We start from the raw sequence: 16,878 nt of genomic DNA, 5'->3' as shown, positions 1-16,878 counted from the left end.
TTGAAAGTATTTATTGCTCACTTACTTAAAAGTACTTAAAAGGTGCACTGTGCCGTTTTGGGAGGTGATCTTGAAACTCAATTATTATTACATTGTATGTTTCCATAACTGAATAAACAAATTGTCCTAGGAGGAAAATTGAGACACTGCTTTAAGCTATACCTGAAAATATACTGTTGTGGTTGTGGTTGTGGCTGTGGTTGTTGTTGTGGTTGTTGTTGTTGATTCTACCTTTAAGTCAAGTACTATCTACCATATAAACATTTGTCGCCTAAGCTGTAAACTGCAGCATCAAGACTTGAATTTGTGATGTTCTCAAGTGACACCTTTTCGAGTTGGCCCCAGTGACTGATAGAATCTTTGTAGTAGCTATTACATTAAAATCAGAAGATGTCCCCATATCCCAGTAGAATCACCAGAGCCATGGTGTCCTAGGAGGTGTTCCACTCTCCACTGTCTATGGAGCAGCTACAGGATTGATCTCTTGATGACATCATCACTAGTAGAGTCTTGTCTCTCTGGTGTTCAGTTTAAGGAGAGACTTGTTCACATATTCACAAATCAAAACTGGACTTTTTGAAGGTGGACTTTTAACTGGCGCCCAGAAAAGTATTTTTCTTTTTAAACTTGAACTTGAGGACTGCATACGTTTGAAAGATAACATTCTGAAGTTTCTTACACAATAAATAAAAAATCACCTTTACTCCATAGCCTGAAGTCTTATGTAGTACATGTCTGAATTTCATAGAAATCCGTTCAGAAATGAGTGATTAGGAGCGATTTTGGTAAACTGTGTACAAAAGAAAAAGCTCTCCAGGTTTCCATTTCCTCATTGACTTCAATTAATTTGGCGATTTTTTTCTCTTCCGGTTTTCGCTTGTGACTTTTCACCTAGATCCCTGATTTGCACATCCCCACGTGGGGTATCATTGGAAAGCCACACTCCTTCGCTACAACCCTGTCCAATTTTCGAGATTGCCAAATGATTGATGGAGCTAGGGCTTCGGGAGTCGGGGGTGGTAATCTGACTCTGCCGTGTACAATGGCGCACGCCTCACATATCGGCATGTAACTCGAGAACCGCAGAACGGATTTTGTCACCTGAGGTGGCAATCGACAGGCAACAAATAGCTTTAATTCTATATATTGTCTTAATGCAGACCCGAGCCGCTAGACGCTCGCAAAGTGGCGCCTCACGCCGGTGGGCAAATCGTCCTCACCGGGTCAGTGCCAGTTAAGAGGTTAAGAAAATAACCTCAGTTCTGGCAGTTCCCAGTGGTTCCTCCCGGCAACGTCACTGATTGGAGCTGAGAGAGATGCTGGGCTCCTGCTTTCATGTTTTTTTAAAGGTTGATTGACCTGCTGAATATCACAGGAACAATAATAAATACGCTTTTGATTAATGTAACCACAACGTTTTTCACTTTGACGACCACAATTTCCACGTGGTTTGACAGACCTGTGGAAATTTTTTATTGAAAAGGTACAACGTTCTAGAACTCTCCCTCCTCCCCCCGGTGGCTTTGATACGGCGCTGCAGCCCAGAGCTGGTGAGGACCGCCGGTATTTCAGCTAATTGGTATTTTCTTCTCTGACATGCTCCGAGGGGTGCATGTGAAAAAGAGAGGTCAAGTAATTATGGCCCTGAGAAAATAGCCTGGTATGTGTGTGTGTGTGTGTGTGTGTGTGTGTATATGGGTGTGGTGTTATGTTCATAATATGCATGTGTGTGTGTGTGTGTGTGTGGCTGCTAGGCCTTGTGTAATTCTGTTTTTTCTTTTTCCTGTTATGCGTGTTCAACTCTTTATATAAATCGTAGGATTGACCTCTCTTGTGTTCTTTAAAAATAAGCCCAGGGTTTCTCAGCCCCGTTCAGCCCAGGGTCCATATTATCCACAACGCCTCTGATCTGGAGTCAGTCTGGTTGTTTAAATAAAGTCATTAAGACAAGTGCTCCTGGCCACACACTGACCCAGCCCTCCTACTCAAGGACGCTTTGTGAATACAGGCCCAGGACTCAAATGACATATTAAGCAGTCCAGGGACAAACGGTTATTAACCCTTTCACTACCACGCTACAGAAGGTTAACCCTTTAACTGTCTGCAGTGTGATAGTAAAGGGTTAACCTTCTGTAGTGTGGTAGTGAAAGGGTTAATAACCTTTGGTCCCTTTGTGATAGTAAAGGGTTAACCTTCTGTAGTGTGCTAGTGAAAGGGTTAACCGTCTGTAGTGTGGTAGTGAAAGGGTTAACCGTATGTAGTTGGTAGTGAAATGGTTAACCGTCTGTAGTGTGGTAGTGAAAGGGTTAACCTTCTGTAGTGTAGTAGTGAAAGGGTTAACCGTCTGTAGTGTGATAGTACTGTAAAGGGTTAACTTTCTGTAGTGTGGTAGTGAAAGGTGTAGTATGATAGTAAAGGGTTCCTAATATTAGAAAGGAATGATAACCAGTGCAGATTAGACCTTTATTTATTTAAATTGTTCTCTATCTCTCCTGTTGCTGCTATGACACCCATGTTTCCACACAGGGATTAAGATCCACCTTAACTAGGGATGTCCGATATTATCGGCCGATATTGCCATTAAAATGTGATATCGGAAATTATCGGTATCGGTTTTCAACGTTTTTTATTTTTTTACATTTATTTAACCTTATTTACCCAGGCAAGCAAGTAAGAACAAATTCAGATTGTATTTATTGTCAAAAGTATGCATAATGTTGTGCATATGCCCTGCATATATCGGTTGATATCGGTTGATATCGGTATCGGAAATTAAGAGTTGGACAATATCGGTATATCGGTAAAAAAGCCAATATCGAACATCCCTAACCTTAATCTTATTTCATCTTATCTTAACTGTTTCTTACTACAGTTATCTCAACTATCTTAACTCATTCTGGGCGGCTACGTGGCGTAGTGGGCAAGGCGCTCGCCACGAATGCGGAGACGCTGCTCCACATTGCTTTCAGTTTAGCTGGTCGTTCATACTAATACACATTGGCCGTATTAGGGGGTGGGAAACTGATGGGTGGGGATCGGGCGTTGTGGACAGCGACTCCTACAGGTCGGTTGGTGCGCCTGCGCAGTAGAATCAGGAAGTGTCGGGGGCAGCGTGAGCCTCCCACGCGTTACTCCTCGCCACTGAGAGATCGAGCTGCGCAGGTGAAAAGATGCGACTGCTGTTACCTCAAGTACCGGAGGGGACTTGTGCTATGTATGACTTAGTCCACATTGCAGCCGGCTTGTGGGAGGCAAGAAACAGCGTCCGTGACAGGGGAGGGTTGAATTGGATGATACGAAATTGGGATGGGAGAAAATATAGAAAATGGGAGAAAAAGTGGATAAAAAAAAAAAAACTATCTTAACTCATTCTGTGCCACGGGTCGGGGCGCCAGAGGGTGCTATTACGCCAGCGCTGTAAGTCAATGGGGCGCTTTTTTCACTTCCGAGTGCTTAAAATATATCTTATATTATAGCTATGGGTCTAATACCCCCGTCGATTGTCAGTGAGTTGCTTCCAGTCAACATCCACGAAACAGATTGTTTTTTCATCAGTACATTTCCGTTTTATACCATTTTTGAATATGAATATAGTTTGGGTGCTTCTGAGTAATTCCAGGAAAATACGTGATAATAGCCCTTTAGTGGAATACACTAAACACGTTGTAATTTTTCGCCTGATTATCGAATCTTCCTGAAATCAACGCTAGATTATCATTATTATCCTTCCTCATGCAAGAATGAAAAGAGCCCTGGACCGCGGGGCTCCCCCAGTCGCCTCCTGCACTCAACGGCACACAGCCACACACACACACACACACACACACACACACACACACACACACACACACACACACACACACACACACACACACACACACACACACACACACACACACACACACACACACACACACACAGCCACACACACACACACAGCCACACACACACACACACAGACAGCGTCGATCGCGGTAGAAAGAAATATCAGATCAACGCAAGATTTTATATATAGTGTTCTTACCTTGTCTCTGATGTAATGGAAAATAAATAATCCAATTATCTGATCGCCATTCCAAATACTGCTTGTAGAGGTCCGTCCCACATTACCGAGCGTTACACATGAACGGGCGGGCGGGGTTAGTGTACCATGCCATCGTTGTAAAGGCCTGCCTCGTCTGAGTATTTAAACCCCGCCCGCACGGCTCAGATCCTGAAAAGAAACTACACCATTTCTAATAGAGTGCAATACCGGCTGGAAGGCGTAGGCGGCGGCATTTGCCCTTTTGCGAGCTCAGACCCATTGAAAAAAGTATTGAAATGATCATGATAAATCTTTTGCTAACAAAAATGCTTCTTCAAGTCTGTGGAATGCGATTTGTTGCACAGGGCTTCTCTACAAGTCCACAATACTTTTCGGTACATTTAGAATGCTATTAATAATATTACAACCTCCTACGATTTGGAAATATCAGTTATACGGCCTGTTATGGTTTTGATGGATTAATTATGTAATTTATATTATGAAACAAATGTGTACGTAAAGGAACCAAAGTAGCAGCTCTGGTGTTTCTTCAGCATGTGGCTCCAGTAGGAGGGCTAGGGCTGATTCTATTGGTGTGCGTGTGGAGGAGAATTTCAAAAGTTGAATACTATTCAAATGTATATGAATCTGAATGCAAAACCACCAGTTGAATGTAATGAAAACAGCAACTGTAGCCTCTATTTGGATTAGCGCGTTCTCAAACGGTGCTCTTGAACGCATTGGCTCTCACTCACTGTCACAAATCTCTCAGTATAGTTTACTCTATTTGCTAGTGTTGTTGTTAGCAGTACACATGCCAACTGCTACCAGCCGACTCTTAAACATCTGAGAGGCACAGTTTGGAAAATATTTGTATTGTAGTGGCCGACTGTCACTCCTCGAATGTGCTGACAGGCGTCACGATGCACCCATAATCAGTTCTCTACTCAGTAACAAAGTTTGTGATGTAAATACAGAAGAATGTCCAAGTTGCGGCTGGTACAGTTTGCAGGGTTTTATTGTCCAAAAGTGAATGATAGTGAATAAATGGTTAAATTAGAACAGTTGTCAATTGCTCCATTTGTCAGTTCCAAACAGTGAGACAGGTAGGAAAACAAATCTCCATAACAGGTGCATGAATTACAGTGATCAGCTAGGTTACTTATAGAGGAGGAGCTATAATGGAGGTGGTGTGCCCCCTAGTGTTCAAACATAAATACAACCTCTAGTCTAAACAATATAATAAATACTACAAGTCGGTTTCTGCTTCTACATGTATTCTGTTATTTACAGACAGCGTCTGCCGCCTGTTCGACTTCGCAAAGAGCAGCTGAAGTATCACTATGAGGATCCCTGTTCAAACATATAGCTTACAACTAGTATGAACTAGTGCAGCTTTGCCAACTGGAAGCCGAGGTGGCCATCTGCCGCTTGGAAAACACGATGTTACTGAAGAAAACCCATCGCTTAATCTTGATTTCTCTACTCTGTCAGTGAGTTTGTGGAGATAACTGCCAATTTCTGTTAGAAAAGCACCGCCCAGGGCCTCTTGGTTTTCTAAAATTACCCATCATAGCAGATATTAGATTAGATTAAAAATGTATTGTCATTACACAGCACAGTACAGTACAATGGAAATTAGTTTGGCATCCAACCAGAGTGTAGATGTAACAGTAAAGTGCAACAGTAATATACAATGTACAGGTGATTATTAACTGGGTATAAAATATATAATTTAGAACAATTAGGTATAAAGACAGTATGGTCGTAGTCATACTGGCCAGCAGTGTAACTAGTAAGAGTAGGTAAGGGATATGTACAGATATAGATATAGTATCTACAGATATGTAAAAAGATTATCTGCAGGTATATAACACACAATTAACCTGTTAATTGTAAGCGCTCTATGCCCTGTGGTCTGAGAGAGAGAGAGAGAGAGAGAGAGAGAGAGAGAGAGAGAGAGAGAGAGAGAGAGAGAGAGAGAGAGAGAGAGAGAGGAGTCATGATGGAATGATATTAGCAAATTACCAAAAAGAGGAAAGGGGAGGTGACTATTATCAATCTTCTGGATTCTAAGCTGTTGTTTTCTTTTTCTTTTGTACTACATTATGGATACTGATATAATATTTATCTTATGTTGTTTTCAATGTTAAGAATGAAGAATTATGGGGCGCTCCAGTAGCACACCACATAGCGTGCTGAGTTCGATTCCCCGACCCGGTGGCCATATGCTGCATGTCTTCCCCTCTTCTCCTCCCGCTTCACCGTCTCTCCTGCGTGGCCGCTGTCGGTCCTGCGTGGCCAAAAGGTCCTGCGTTGACCAAAAAAGCTGAAAATGCTATAAAAAAAAAAAAATTATTGGCAATGTGGATATTATCCATTATATAATTATATAGCATGATAAGCTTAGGCTTCTTCCTACTCCTTATCGAACAGTGATATGTATATTTTTCGTTGTTTGTCTTTTTTATTCTTAGTTTTTTTTTAATCATGTTCGAAATAAAGATTCATTCATTCATTCATTCATTCATTCATTCATTCATTCATTCATTCATTCATTCACATTCATGATGTCTCTCTTCTTTCTTCACAGCATGTGGAAAGGCCTGAATGTCAACTGTACAGACACCACAGGATACACTCCTCTACACCACGCCTCACTCAACGGACACAGGTAAGACACACGCACGCACTTGAGAGCTTTCTTTCTATCAGCTCCTTCTTCATGATGTAAACTTGACATTTCAGCTTCAATCTGTCTTGTATTGAAGCTGATTCTACAAAAAAAATTATAATGAATGCGTTCGGGCAACTTTTTAGTTGTGTTTACTGTGTTCGTTTGCATTTATTTTGTACACACACACACACACACACACACACACACACACACACACACACACACACACACACACACACACACACACACACACACACACACACACACACACACACACACACACACACACACACACACACACACACACACACACACACACACACACACACACACACACACACACACACACACACACACACACACACACACACACACACACACACACACACACACACACACACACACACACACACACACACACACACACACACACACACACACACACACACACACACATACACAGCTTCCCTCCTTCACCTGCTGATAAAGCCCTGTCACACTGTGGCTTAGCGTTAGCCAGACCGCTAAGCCCAGTTTAGAGGAACTGAAAGATTAGCGCTGTGTTTTTGGGGGCAATTATGTGTTTCCGTCTTCAGATCAACTGAGAGGAGGGAGAGGAGATGGAGAGGGAGAGAGAGATAAAATGTGACCTCAACACACACTCTGGAGGAATGATTTAAAGTTTGAGAGAGAGAGAGAGAGAGAGAGAGAGAGAGAGAGAGAGAGAGAGAGAGAGAGAGAGAGAGAGAGAGAGAGAGAGAGAGAGAGGAGAGGGAGAGGGAGAGGGAGAGAGAGATAGATAGAGAGAGACTGAGACAGAGAGAGAGACAGGGAGAGGGAGAGAGACAGAGAGAGAGACAGAGAGAGAGAGACAGAGAGACAGAGAGAGACAGAGAGAGAGAGCAGACAGGATCGTTTGGGACAGACATCACTGGAGACAGCGGGTTTTGAGACGTTTGATGACATTGAAGCCACACTGTGTGACCGAGCCTACACTGTAAAAAATAAATGTTTTTTCACAGGAAATTCACTATATTATTTGACAGATTACTTTCGTACATTTAATTTTTTTCATAAACTTTTTTTAATTGAAAACGAAGGTTCGAACGTCCGTTCGAAGAACCCTGACGGATTTAGTTTGAGGATATATATTACGGCACGGTGGTGTAGTGGTTAACACTGTCGCCTCACAGCAAGAAGGTCCAGGGTTCGATTCCCACTTGGGGACCAGGTTTCCATGATGCCAGGTACCCAGGTGGGGTATCTCCCAGGCCTTTCTGTGTGGAGTTTGCATGTTCTTCCCGTGCTCGCAAGGGTTTCCCCTCCGATAAGATAAACCCAATGGAAAAACATGCACAACAACAGATCGCTAACGCTGTGGCGTCCTTGACGAAGACGGACAGGAGCACTTGGATTGGTCCCCTGGCGCGGTTCACGTTGACGCCTGTCTGCTCCCGGCTGCCCTTGGGGGGGAAGGACGACGGGATGGGTTAATCGCAGAGACGAATCGCATTGGCGATTCTAAAGAGACAATGCATGCGTGTGTGTTCCGGTGTGTGTGCTAAAAACTAACCGCTGTGTGTACCGCTAAAAACATTGAGTGTCGTTGCATGCCGAATAAAGACCTCTGCAACAGGTCCTGCATTATTTATTTATTTATATTTATTAAGAAAATTATAATTTTTATTTTTTTAATTAATCTTTTTTAATAAAAAACGAAGGTTCGAACGTCCGTTCGAAGAACCCTGACGAAGTTTGAATCCCAAAAACAGGCTTCGGGGACAGCCTTACCAAACATATTATTTATATTATTCAAATGAAACCGTTGTGATGTGATGTCACAGTATGATGTCATAATAGAACATTCTAGAACATTTGTGATGTCACAGTATGATGTCATAATCAAACATTCTAGAACATTTGTGATGTCACAGTATGATGTCATAATAGAAAATCTAGAACATTTGTGATGTCACAGTATGATGTCATAATCGAACATTCTAGAACATTTGTGATGGCACAGTATGCTGTCATAATAGAACATTCTAGAACATTTGTGATGTCACAGTATGATGTCATAATAGAACATTCTAGAACATTTGTGTTACAGTATGATGTCATAATAGAACATTCTAGAACAGTCGTGATGTCACAGTATGATGTCATAATAGAACATTCTAGAACATTTGTGATGTCACAGTATGATGTCATAGAACATCCTAGAACATTTGTGATGTCACAGTATGATGTCATAATAGAACATTCTACAACATGTCATTTGTGTATATATTCAACAATTCTCATTCTCATTCTGCATCTTGAGACAGTGCTGAACAGATATACTAAACAACATAGATTGAAGCCTGCCGTTTTCTTACTACTAACATTAATTCCTATTTGATACGAAACATTCAAACATAGTTTTCTTCATCAATTATTATTCTCATTGTTAGCAGCACCGACAATAATGGCAGAGATGTATGACGACGTGTTGCTAGGCATCCTGCAGCATGTTGGGGACGTACAGAGCTTTCTGCAGGTTTACTTCGGCTTTCTGTCCCGCAAGACCGACTTATACCGCCTGGTGGCGGCTCCCAACGACCGCATGGGGTTTCCTCCAGGAGTGGCAGAGAAAATGGTCCTAAAGACGTTCCGACTGTTGGAGCGCTTGACGGAGCAGGACCAAGACGGGAAGCTGAAGGAGCTTCAGCAGAGAGAGGAGGAGCTGGAGCTCGCGGAGCAGGAGCTGGAGATCCAGGCGGAGCCGCAGGAGGAGGCTGCCCAGACGCAGAGCTCACCTCCGGATGCTGCGGCGGCCGCGTCCGTCTCCAACCAGGCAGCCGGTGGCTCTGAGCCACGGAGCAGCAGGCCGGGCCGAGCGGCGCAGCGAGCAGCAGCCAGTACAAAACCAGCGAGTCAGGACCAGTTCCAGGAGAACCCAGAGAGTTACAATGGAGCGGTCCGGGAGAACTACACCTGGGCTCAGGACGACACTGATGTGGAGATCCATGTCCACGTCCCCGAAAACATCGTCAAGGGCCGACAGGTGTGTGTCCGCATGCAGAGCAGCAGTGTGTGTGTGTCTCTGACGGAGGGCGCTGCAGAGCAGGTCCTCATGGAGGGAGAACTCTCTCACAAGATCAACAAGGAGAACTCTCTGTGGAGCCTGGAGCCTGGACGCTGTGTGGTCCTGTCTCTCAGTAAGTGCGGGGAGGTCTGGTGGAACGCGGTGTTGAAGGGGGAGAAGGAGATCGATGTGAACCAGATCAACAAGGAGCGCACCAGGGCAACGTTGGACGAGGAGGAACACGCCGTTCTGGACAAACTGACCGTCGACTACCACCAGAAGCTCCAGGGCAAGCCACAGAGCCACGAGATGAAGGTGCCGTTCAAAGGACAGCAGTTCGACCCGTCCATGTTCGACATCCCGCCCAGCGCCGTGCAGTTCTGAAACTCCGGTTCAGACGCCCCGATGACCAACGAGCCGAGCGGCAGCGGTGGACGACGGGACGATCGCAGGACTGTCAACGAGTGCAGCCAAAATGTACCTGCAAATCCAATCCAATCCGGGAATGCCAGTTGAGTTCCAGCGCTCACCTTGATCGGAGACTGAGGGGGGTCAAAGTGCATAACATGGTTTTGTGAGGGGGGGTGGAATTGTCATATTTTATGCAGTTACTCCTTTTTGTTTATTGTTATTTCTGTTGCTTATGTTAATTGAGGTTTTATGTTTTTTTTTCAAAGTACATGAAATGGTTGAATACCTTTTTGTTGAATAAATAAGCTTTGTTCCGTTGCTGCCAGAATGTCTACCGTGCCTGTCTGTGTGTATCCGTGTACGGTCACTCTCCCCGCTTTGCCTTCTGTATCCTCGTTCTTCCACTGGTGACTAGGGTTGGGTACCGTTCACATTTGAACCGATACCGGTACCAGTTCCTGGAATTCGGTATCGGTACCCAGCGGTACCTTTTTTCGGTACTTAACTCTTTCTGTAATACATTTTTGTATTATTTCAGTTGTAAAAAAATAAATAAAAATTTCTCAATTTCAAAAATACAGTAAATGACCTTTTATCAAAATATTAACCATTAAATAAAGGTTGTAATCTGTAAATGTATTTGATTTTACTGTAATTTGACAGTAAGTATTTGGCAACCATTGATGCCAGACATTTATCGTTTTCTTGCAGCTTTTTCTTGCATCTTTTTTTCTTACCGTGTAGACCTGTGTGACGTGTCCCTAACTAAACTCACAGGCCTATGCAGTGTTAAAAAATAACTAACAAAATATGTGTTGAAATAACAAAAGGGTATGTTTGCTAAACACATATAGATGGGTTAAAAATAAACACAATAATGAAAATGTTAATGACAGTGGTTATTAAACTTTGGATGCCAGCAAAGACATATCTCGTTATTTTATGCCCCCCGGCCGACGACACGATTTGTCGTTTTATTTTTTTTATTAGCGATCTGAATTCATATTTCATCAATATCAATTTAGTTTAAGGATATATATTAAAAGAAAATAATAATTTTTATTTTTTTAATTAAAAACGAAGGTTCGAACATCCGTTCGAAGAACCCTGACGAAGTTTGAATCCCAAAAACAGGCTTCGGGGACAGCCTTACCAAACATATTATTTATATTATTCAAATGAAACCGTTGTGATGTGATGTCACAGTATGATGTCATAATAGAACATTCTAGAACATTTGTGATGTCACAGTATGATGTCATAATCAAACATTCTAGAACATTTGTGATGTCACAGTATGATGTCATAATAGAAAATCTAGAACATTTGTGATGTCACAGTATGCTGTCATAATAGAACATTCTAGAACATTTGTGATGTCACAGTATGATGTCATAATAGAACATTCTAGAACATTTGTGATGTCACAGTATGATGTCATAATAGAACATTCTAGAACATTTGTGATGTCACAGTATTATGTCATAATAGACATTCTAGAACATTTGTGATGGCACAGTATGCTGTCATAATAGAACATTCTAGAACATTTGTGATGTCACAGTATGATGTCATAATAGAACATTCTAGAACATTTGTGATGTTACAGTATGATGTCATAATAGAACGTTATAGAACAGTTGTGATGTCAGAGTATGATGTCATAATAGAACATTCTAGAACATTTGTGATGTCACAGTATGATGTCATAGAACATCCTAGAACATTTGTGATGTCACAGTATGATGTCATAATAGAACATTCTAGAACATGTAATTTGTGTATATATTCAACAATTCTCTGGATGAGGACGGAGATGGAGGGTTCCCCCTCTTGGGGGGGGGGGGCCCTCCAAGAGAGGAGATGATGTTTGTATTGTGATTGTATGACAAGAGGAGCAGAGAAGAAGGAGACAGAGACGATAGAAATGTGTTTTGAAGATGAGAAGAAGAAGAAGAGGAGTGTAAACTTTCTCAAGTGTGGGCGAAGCAAGAATTGTGGAGGGCAGTAATACGCCACGATGCGTCTACACTGCCGGAAATTCAAATAAGAAGAAGAAGAAGAAGAAGATCTCATTGTGCATCTTGAGACAGTGCTGAACTGATATACTAAACAACATAGATTGAAGCCTGCCGTTTTCTTACTACTAACATTAATTCCTATTTGATACGAAACATTCAAACATAGTTTTCTTCATCAATTATTATTCTCATTGTTAGCAGCACCGACAATAATGGCAGAGATGTATGACGACGTGTTGCTAGGCATCCTGCAGCATGTTGGGGACGTACAGAGCTTTCTGCAGGTTTACTTCGGCTTTCTGTACCGCAAGATCGACTTATACCGCCTGGTGGCGGCTCCCAACGACCGCATGGCAGAGAAAATGGTCCTAAAGACGTTGGAGCGCTTGACGGAGCAGGACCAAGACGGGAAGCTGAAGGAGCTTCAGCAGAGAGCGGAGGAGGCCAGAGAGGAGGCCAGAGCTGTGCCCCCCGCGGAGCAGGAGCTGGAGATCCAGGCGGAGCCGCAGGAGGAGGCTGCCCAGACGCAGAGCTCACCTCCGGATGCTGCGGCGGCCGCGTCCGTCTCCAACCAGGCAGCCGGTGGCTCTGAGCCACGGAGCAGCAGGCCGGGCCGAGCGGCGCAGCGAGCAGCAGCCAGTACAAAACCAGCGAGTCAGGACCAGTTCCAGGAGAACCCAGAGAGTTACAATGGAGCGGTCCGGGAGAACTACACCTGGTCTCAGGACGACACTGATGTGGAGATCCATGTCCACGTCCCCGAAAACATCGTCAAGACTGCCAAGGGAACGAGGGACTACAACCCTAAACAGATGGCCATTAGAGAGAAGGTCTTCAACACAATCCTTACCTGCTTCAAACGTCACGGAGCTGAGACCATTGACACACCTGTTTTTGAATTAAAAGAAACGCTGACGGGGAAGTACGGAGAAGACTCCAAGCTCATCTACGACCTCAAGGACCAAGGAGGAGAGCTGCTGTCTCTCTGATATGACCTCACCGTGCCCTTCGCCCGCTACCTGGCCATGAACAAAATCACCAACATCAAGCGCTACCACATTGCCAAGGTCTATCGCCGTGACAACCCAGCCATGACCCGCGGGCGCTACAGGGAGTTCTACCAATGCGATTTCGACATAGCAGGACAGTACGATCCTATGATCCCTGACGCTGAATGCCTGAAGATTGTCTACGAGATCCTCAGTGAGCTCGACCTGGGAGACTTCCGCATCAAGGTCAATGACAGACGTATTCTGGATGGGATGTTCGCTGTATGCGGGGTTCCTGACGACAAGTTCCGCACCATCTGCTCCACAGTGGATAAACTGGACAAGATGTCTTGGGAGGATGTGAAGAATGAGATGGTGAAGGAGAAGGGTTTGTCTGAGGAGGCAGCCGATCAGATTGGGGAGTACGTCAGCATGCAGGGTGGTGAGGATCTAGCGGAGCGCCTGCTCCAGGACCTTAAGATGGCCCAGAGTAAACATGCCTGTGCCGGCCTCACCGACATGAAGCAACTCTTCAGCTACCTGGAACTCTTCCAGGTCACAGACAAGGTGGTGTTTGACCTCAGTCTGGCCCGTGGTCTTGACTACTACACCGGCATCATTTATGAAGCCTCCTTGACCCAAATGGGCATGGCGCCGGCTGCCACCGAGGCCCTGAACGGAGCTGCAGGCGAGGAGAGCGTGAGCGTGGGCAGCGTGGCCGGTGGCGGGCGCTACGACGGCTTGGTGGGCATGTTCGACCCTAAGGGCAGGAAGGTGCCCTGTGTGGGGGTGAGCATCGGCATCGAGAGGATCTTCTCCATCATGGAGCAGAAGGCGGAGTTGTCAACAGAGAAGGTTCGTACCACGGAGGTCGAGGTCATGGTGGCTTCAGCACAGAAGAACCTGCTGGAAGAGAGGCTCAAACTCACCACTGAGCTCTGGAATGCTGGTATCAAGGCGGAGGTTATGTACAAGAAGAACCCTAAGCTGTTGAGTCAGCTGCAGCACTGTGAGGAGTCGGGGATCCCCCTGGTGGCCATCCTGGGAGAGCAGGAACTTAAAAGTGGAGTGGTCAAACTACGCACCGTGGCCACCAGAGAGGAGGTTGATGTATCCAGAGCCAGTCTGGTAGACGAGATTAAGAGGAGGACATCACAGGTCTAGTTACTCTTACCCTACCCGGCGACAACCCCAGCCACATCACCCGATTGGTCCAAAAACAACAACAGAGAAGCTCTGCAGCACTTGTTAAGCCCCTCCCTCCCAAAAAAAAACAGAATCCTCAACAGAAAAACATGCTCTAGATCACCGGGATCACAGCCACAGCCATTGAACATCCATCCACTAGCTGTGCCCCCCCCCCCTTCAGAGACTGTGCAGCTGTTAAACTAATAATATATATTGTATGGAGCTGTTGGCTTCTTTCATTTTGTGTTCCGTCTATCCAAGCTTTTGAGGGGGGGGGGGGGGGGGTGGAATTGTCATATTTTATGCAGTTACTCCTTTTTGTTTATTGTTATTTCTGTTGCTTATGTTAATTGAGGTTTTATGTTTTTTTTTTCAAAGTACATGAAATGGTTGAATACCTTTTTGTTGAATAAATAAGCTTTGTTCCGTTGCTGCCAGAATGTCTACCGTGCCTGTCTGTGTGTATCCGTGTACGGTCACTCTCCCCGCTTTGCCTTCTGTATCCTCGTTCTTCCACTGGTGACTAGGGTTGGGTACCGTTCACATTTGAACCGATACCGGTACCAGTTCCTGGAATTCGGTATCGGTACCCAGCGGTACCTTTTTTCGGTACTTAACTCTTTCTGTAATACATTTTTTGTATTATTTCAGTTGTAAAAAAATTAAAAATAAATTCTCAATTTCAAAAATACAGTAAATTACCTTTTATCAAAATATTAACCATTAAATAAAGGTTGTAATCTGTAAATGTATTTGATTTTACTGTAATTTGACAGTAAGTATTTGGCAACCATTGATGCCAGACATTTACCGTTTTCTTGCAGCTTTTTCTTGCATCTTTTTTTCTTACAGTGTAGACCTGTGTGACGTGTCCCTAACTAAACTCACAGGCCTATGCAGTGTTAAAAAATAACTAACAAAATATGTGTTGAAATAACAAAAGGGTATGTTTGCTAAACACATATAGATGGGTTAAAAATAAACACAATAATGAAAATTATCAGTGGGGCACAGATGATACGCCGATGGTCTTGGGGTAATCGGAGCTGTATTCACTGAGATAACAGCGTGTCCCTATGTGTGTGTGTCATGCAGGGGAGGAAACTAACTTTTTGGCTTACCAGCCAACTGGCGAGTATCTGATTTTTTTTACCAGCCAAACTGATTTTTTACCAGCCAAAAAGAATCGCTAATTGTGATAATTACTTCTTTGTACGTCTTCGTCTAAATAGATTTTCAATCATAGTAAAAATCACACCGTGTCTCTACTCTTTAAAATATTTATTAGCATAAAACATTAATAACAGTCTCTACTCTTCACAATATTAGCATACAACATGTATTAATCACACTGTCTCTACTCTTCAAAATATTAGGATATCACATATTAACATGAAAGAGGGAACTATTCTGGACTGGGTTGGGCTGAACTAGTCAGTGAAAGATGCTGGGCTGGGCTGGGCTGGACTAGGTTGGACTGGGTTGGGCTGGTCTAGGTTGGACTGAGTTGGGCAGTGAAAGAACCAAGCATTTCACTGTAATGTAATAGCTAAATAAAACAACTTGACTTGTTACATTTGCACTCTGGTTGTATGCCAAATGTATTCTGGTTGTACTGTACTTGTGCTGTAAGATGACAATACATTGGAACCGAATCGACAACGCTAGGGGTTCAGCAGGTGTATTCTGAATGCCAAGTATGACAACATCACCGTTGTGAAGGGCATATGGGCGAGTGGTGATATGGGGGGAAACCCGGTAATAATAAAATGTCACTCGGCTGCATTTAAGCAAAGCCGCTCAGTATAGTCCACTATGTTGAACGCGTGTTATGGTAGCTTGTTACATGCTAGGTAGCTAGCCGGCTAATGCTGGTTGACTTGTCATTCTCATCCGACTCGAAGGAGACGTGTCGTGTGCTGTTGTTCGCCCCCATGCCAGACCGCACTGATATCCGAAAGCGACGACTCTACATGCAATTATTTTCATCCACTGATGTGTTTTTGTCTAAGTTTGTCTACGTTGTCAAGCCGGTGGCAGGAGTCTGTAGGTCCGCGCGCAGTGATCTGTCCACTTCCCCTAGATGGCCGGCATCTTCTAGAAAATGAGTGTTCATTGGAGGAGCTTAGAGCGCATCTGTACAACGATGATGTTCATTGGTTATGGTTGGATTATTATGAGGCGCAAATGGGAGGAATCAAGGGGGGAGTCAGAGTTCGGCTTGTGCCAGTGAGCGAATCAGCAGATTGCAGAATGATTTTTTTGTTTTGTTTTGTAATTACTAGTACTCGCCAGACTGGCGAGTGCTCTTCATGAATTACTCGCCAAACGTAAAAAATACTCGCATTTGGCGAGTAAAGTGGCCTAATTTCCTCCCCTGTGTGTGTGTGTGTGCGTGATCTTGAGGAAACGAGAGAATAGATTTTTCAGCTCGCCTCTATAGCGTGCATAAGTACACATATTCTATCGATAATTTAGCGTTTATTTGAAAACGATTCATA

General features: G+C 43.9%; 3 protein-coding genes across 3 annotated transcripts in view; all 3 read left to right on the top strand.

Annotated features, from left to right (window-relative positions):
- The window catches only part of anks1b (ankyrin repeat and sterile alpha motif domain containing 1B), a 541,227-nt gene that overhangs the window by 215,957 nt on the left and 308,392 nt on the right, over positions 1–16,878 (top strand). The window contains 1 exon segment of the mRNA XM_084331050.1: positions 6,618–6,698. Coding sequence (XP_084187176.1) covers positions 6,618–6,698 — 81 coding nt within the window.
- Positions 9,169–10,152, top strand: LOC311241608 (nudC domain-containing protein 3-like; the record flags this gene model as incomplete). The annotated part of the gene is made up of 1 exon (XM_084330484.1): positions 9,169–10,152. One exon carries the CDS (start codon positions 9,169–9,171, stop codon positions 10,150–10,152), a length of 984 nt encoding a protein of 327 aa, XP_084186610.1.
- Positions 12,978–14,561, top strand: LOC311241853 (histidine--tRNA ligase-like). Its single transcript, XM_084330788.1, has one exon. The coding sequence runs from the start codon at positions 13,226–13,228 to the stop codon at positions 14,351–14,353; it is 1,128 nt and encodes a 375-aa protein (XP_084186914.1). The 5' UTR covers positions 12,978–13,225; the 3' UTR covers positions 14,354–14,561.

The sequence above is a fragment of the Notolepis coatsorum genome (assembly GCF_963971535.1).
Source record: "Notolepis coatsorum genome assembly, chromosome: 15".
Lineage (NCBI taxonomy): Eukaryota > Metazoa > Chordata > Actinopteri > Aulopiformes > Paralepididae > Notolepis > Notolepis coatsorum.
Note: the sequence above shows the minus strand (reverse complement) of the source record. Positions and strands in the feature narration are given on the sequence as shown.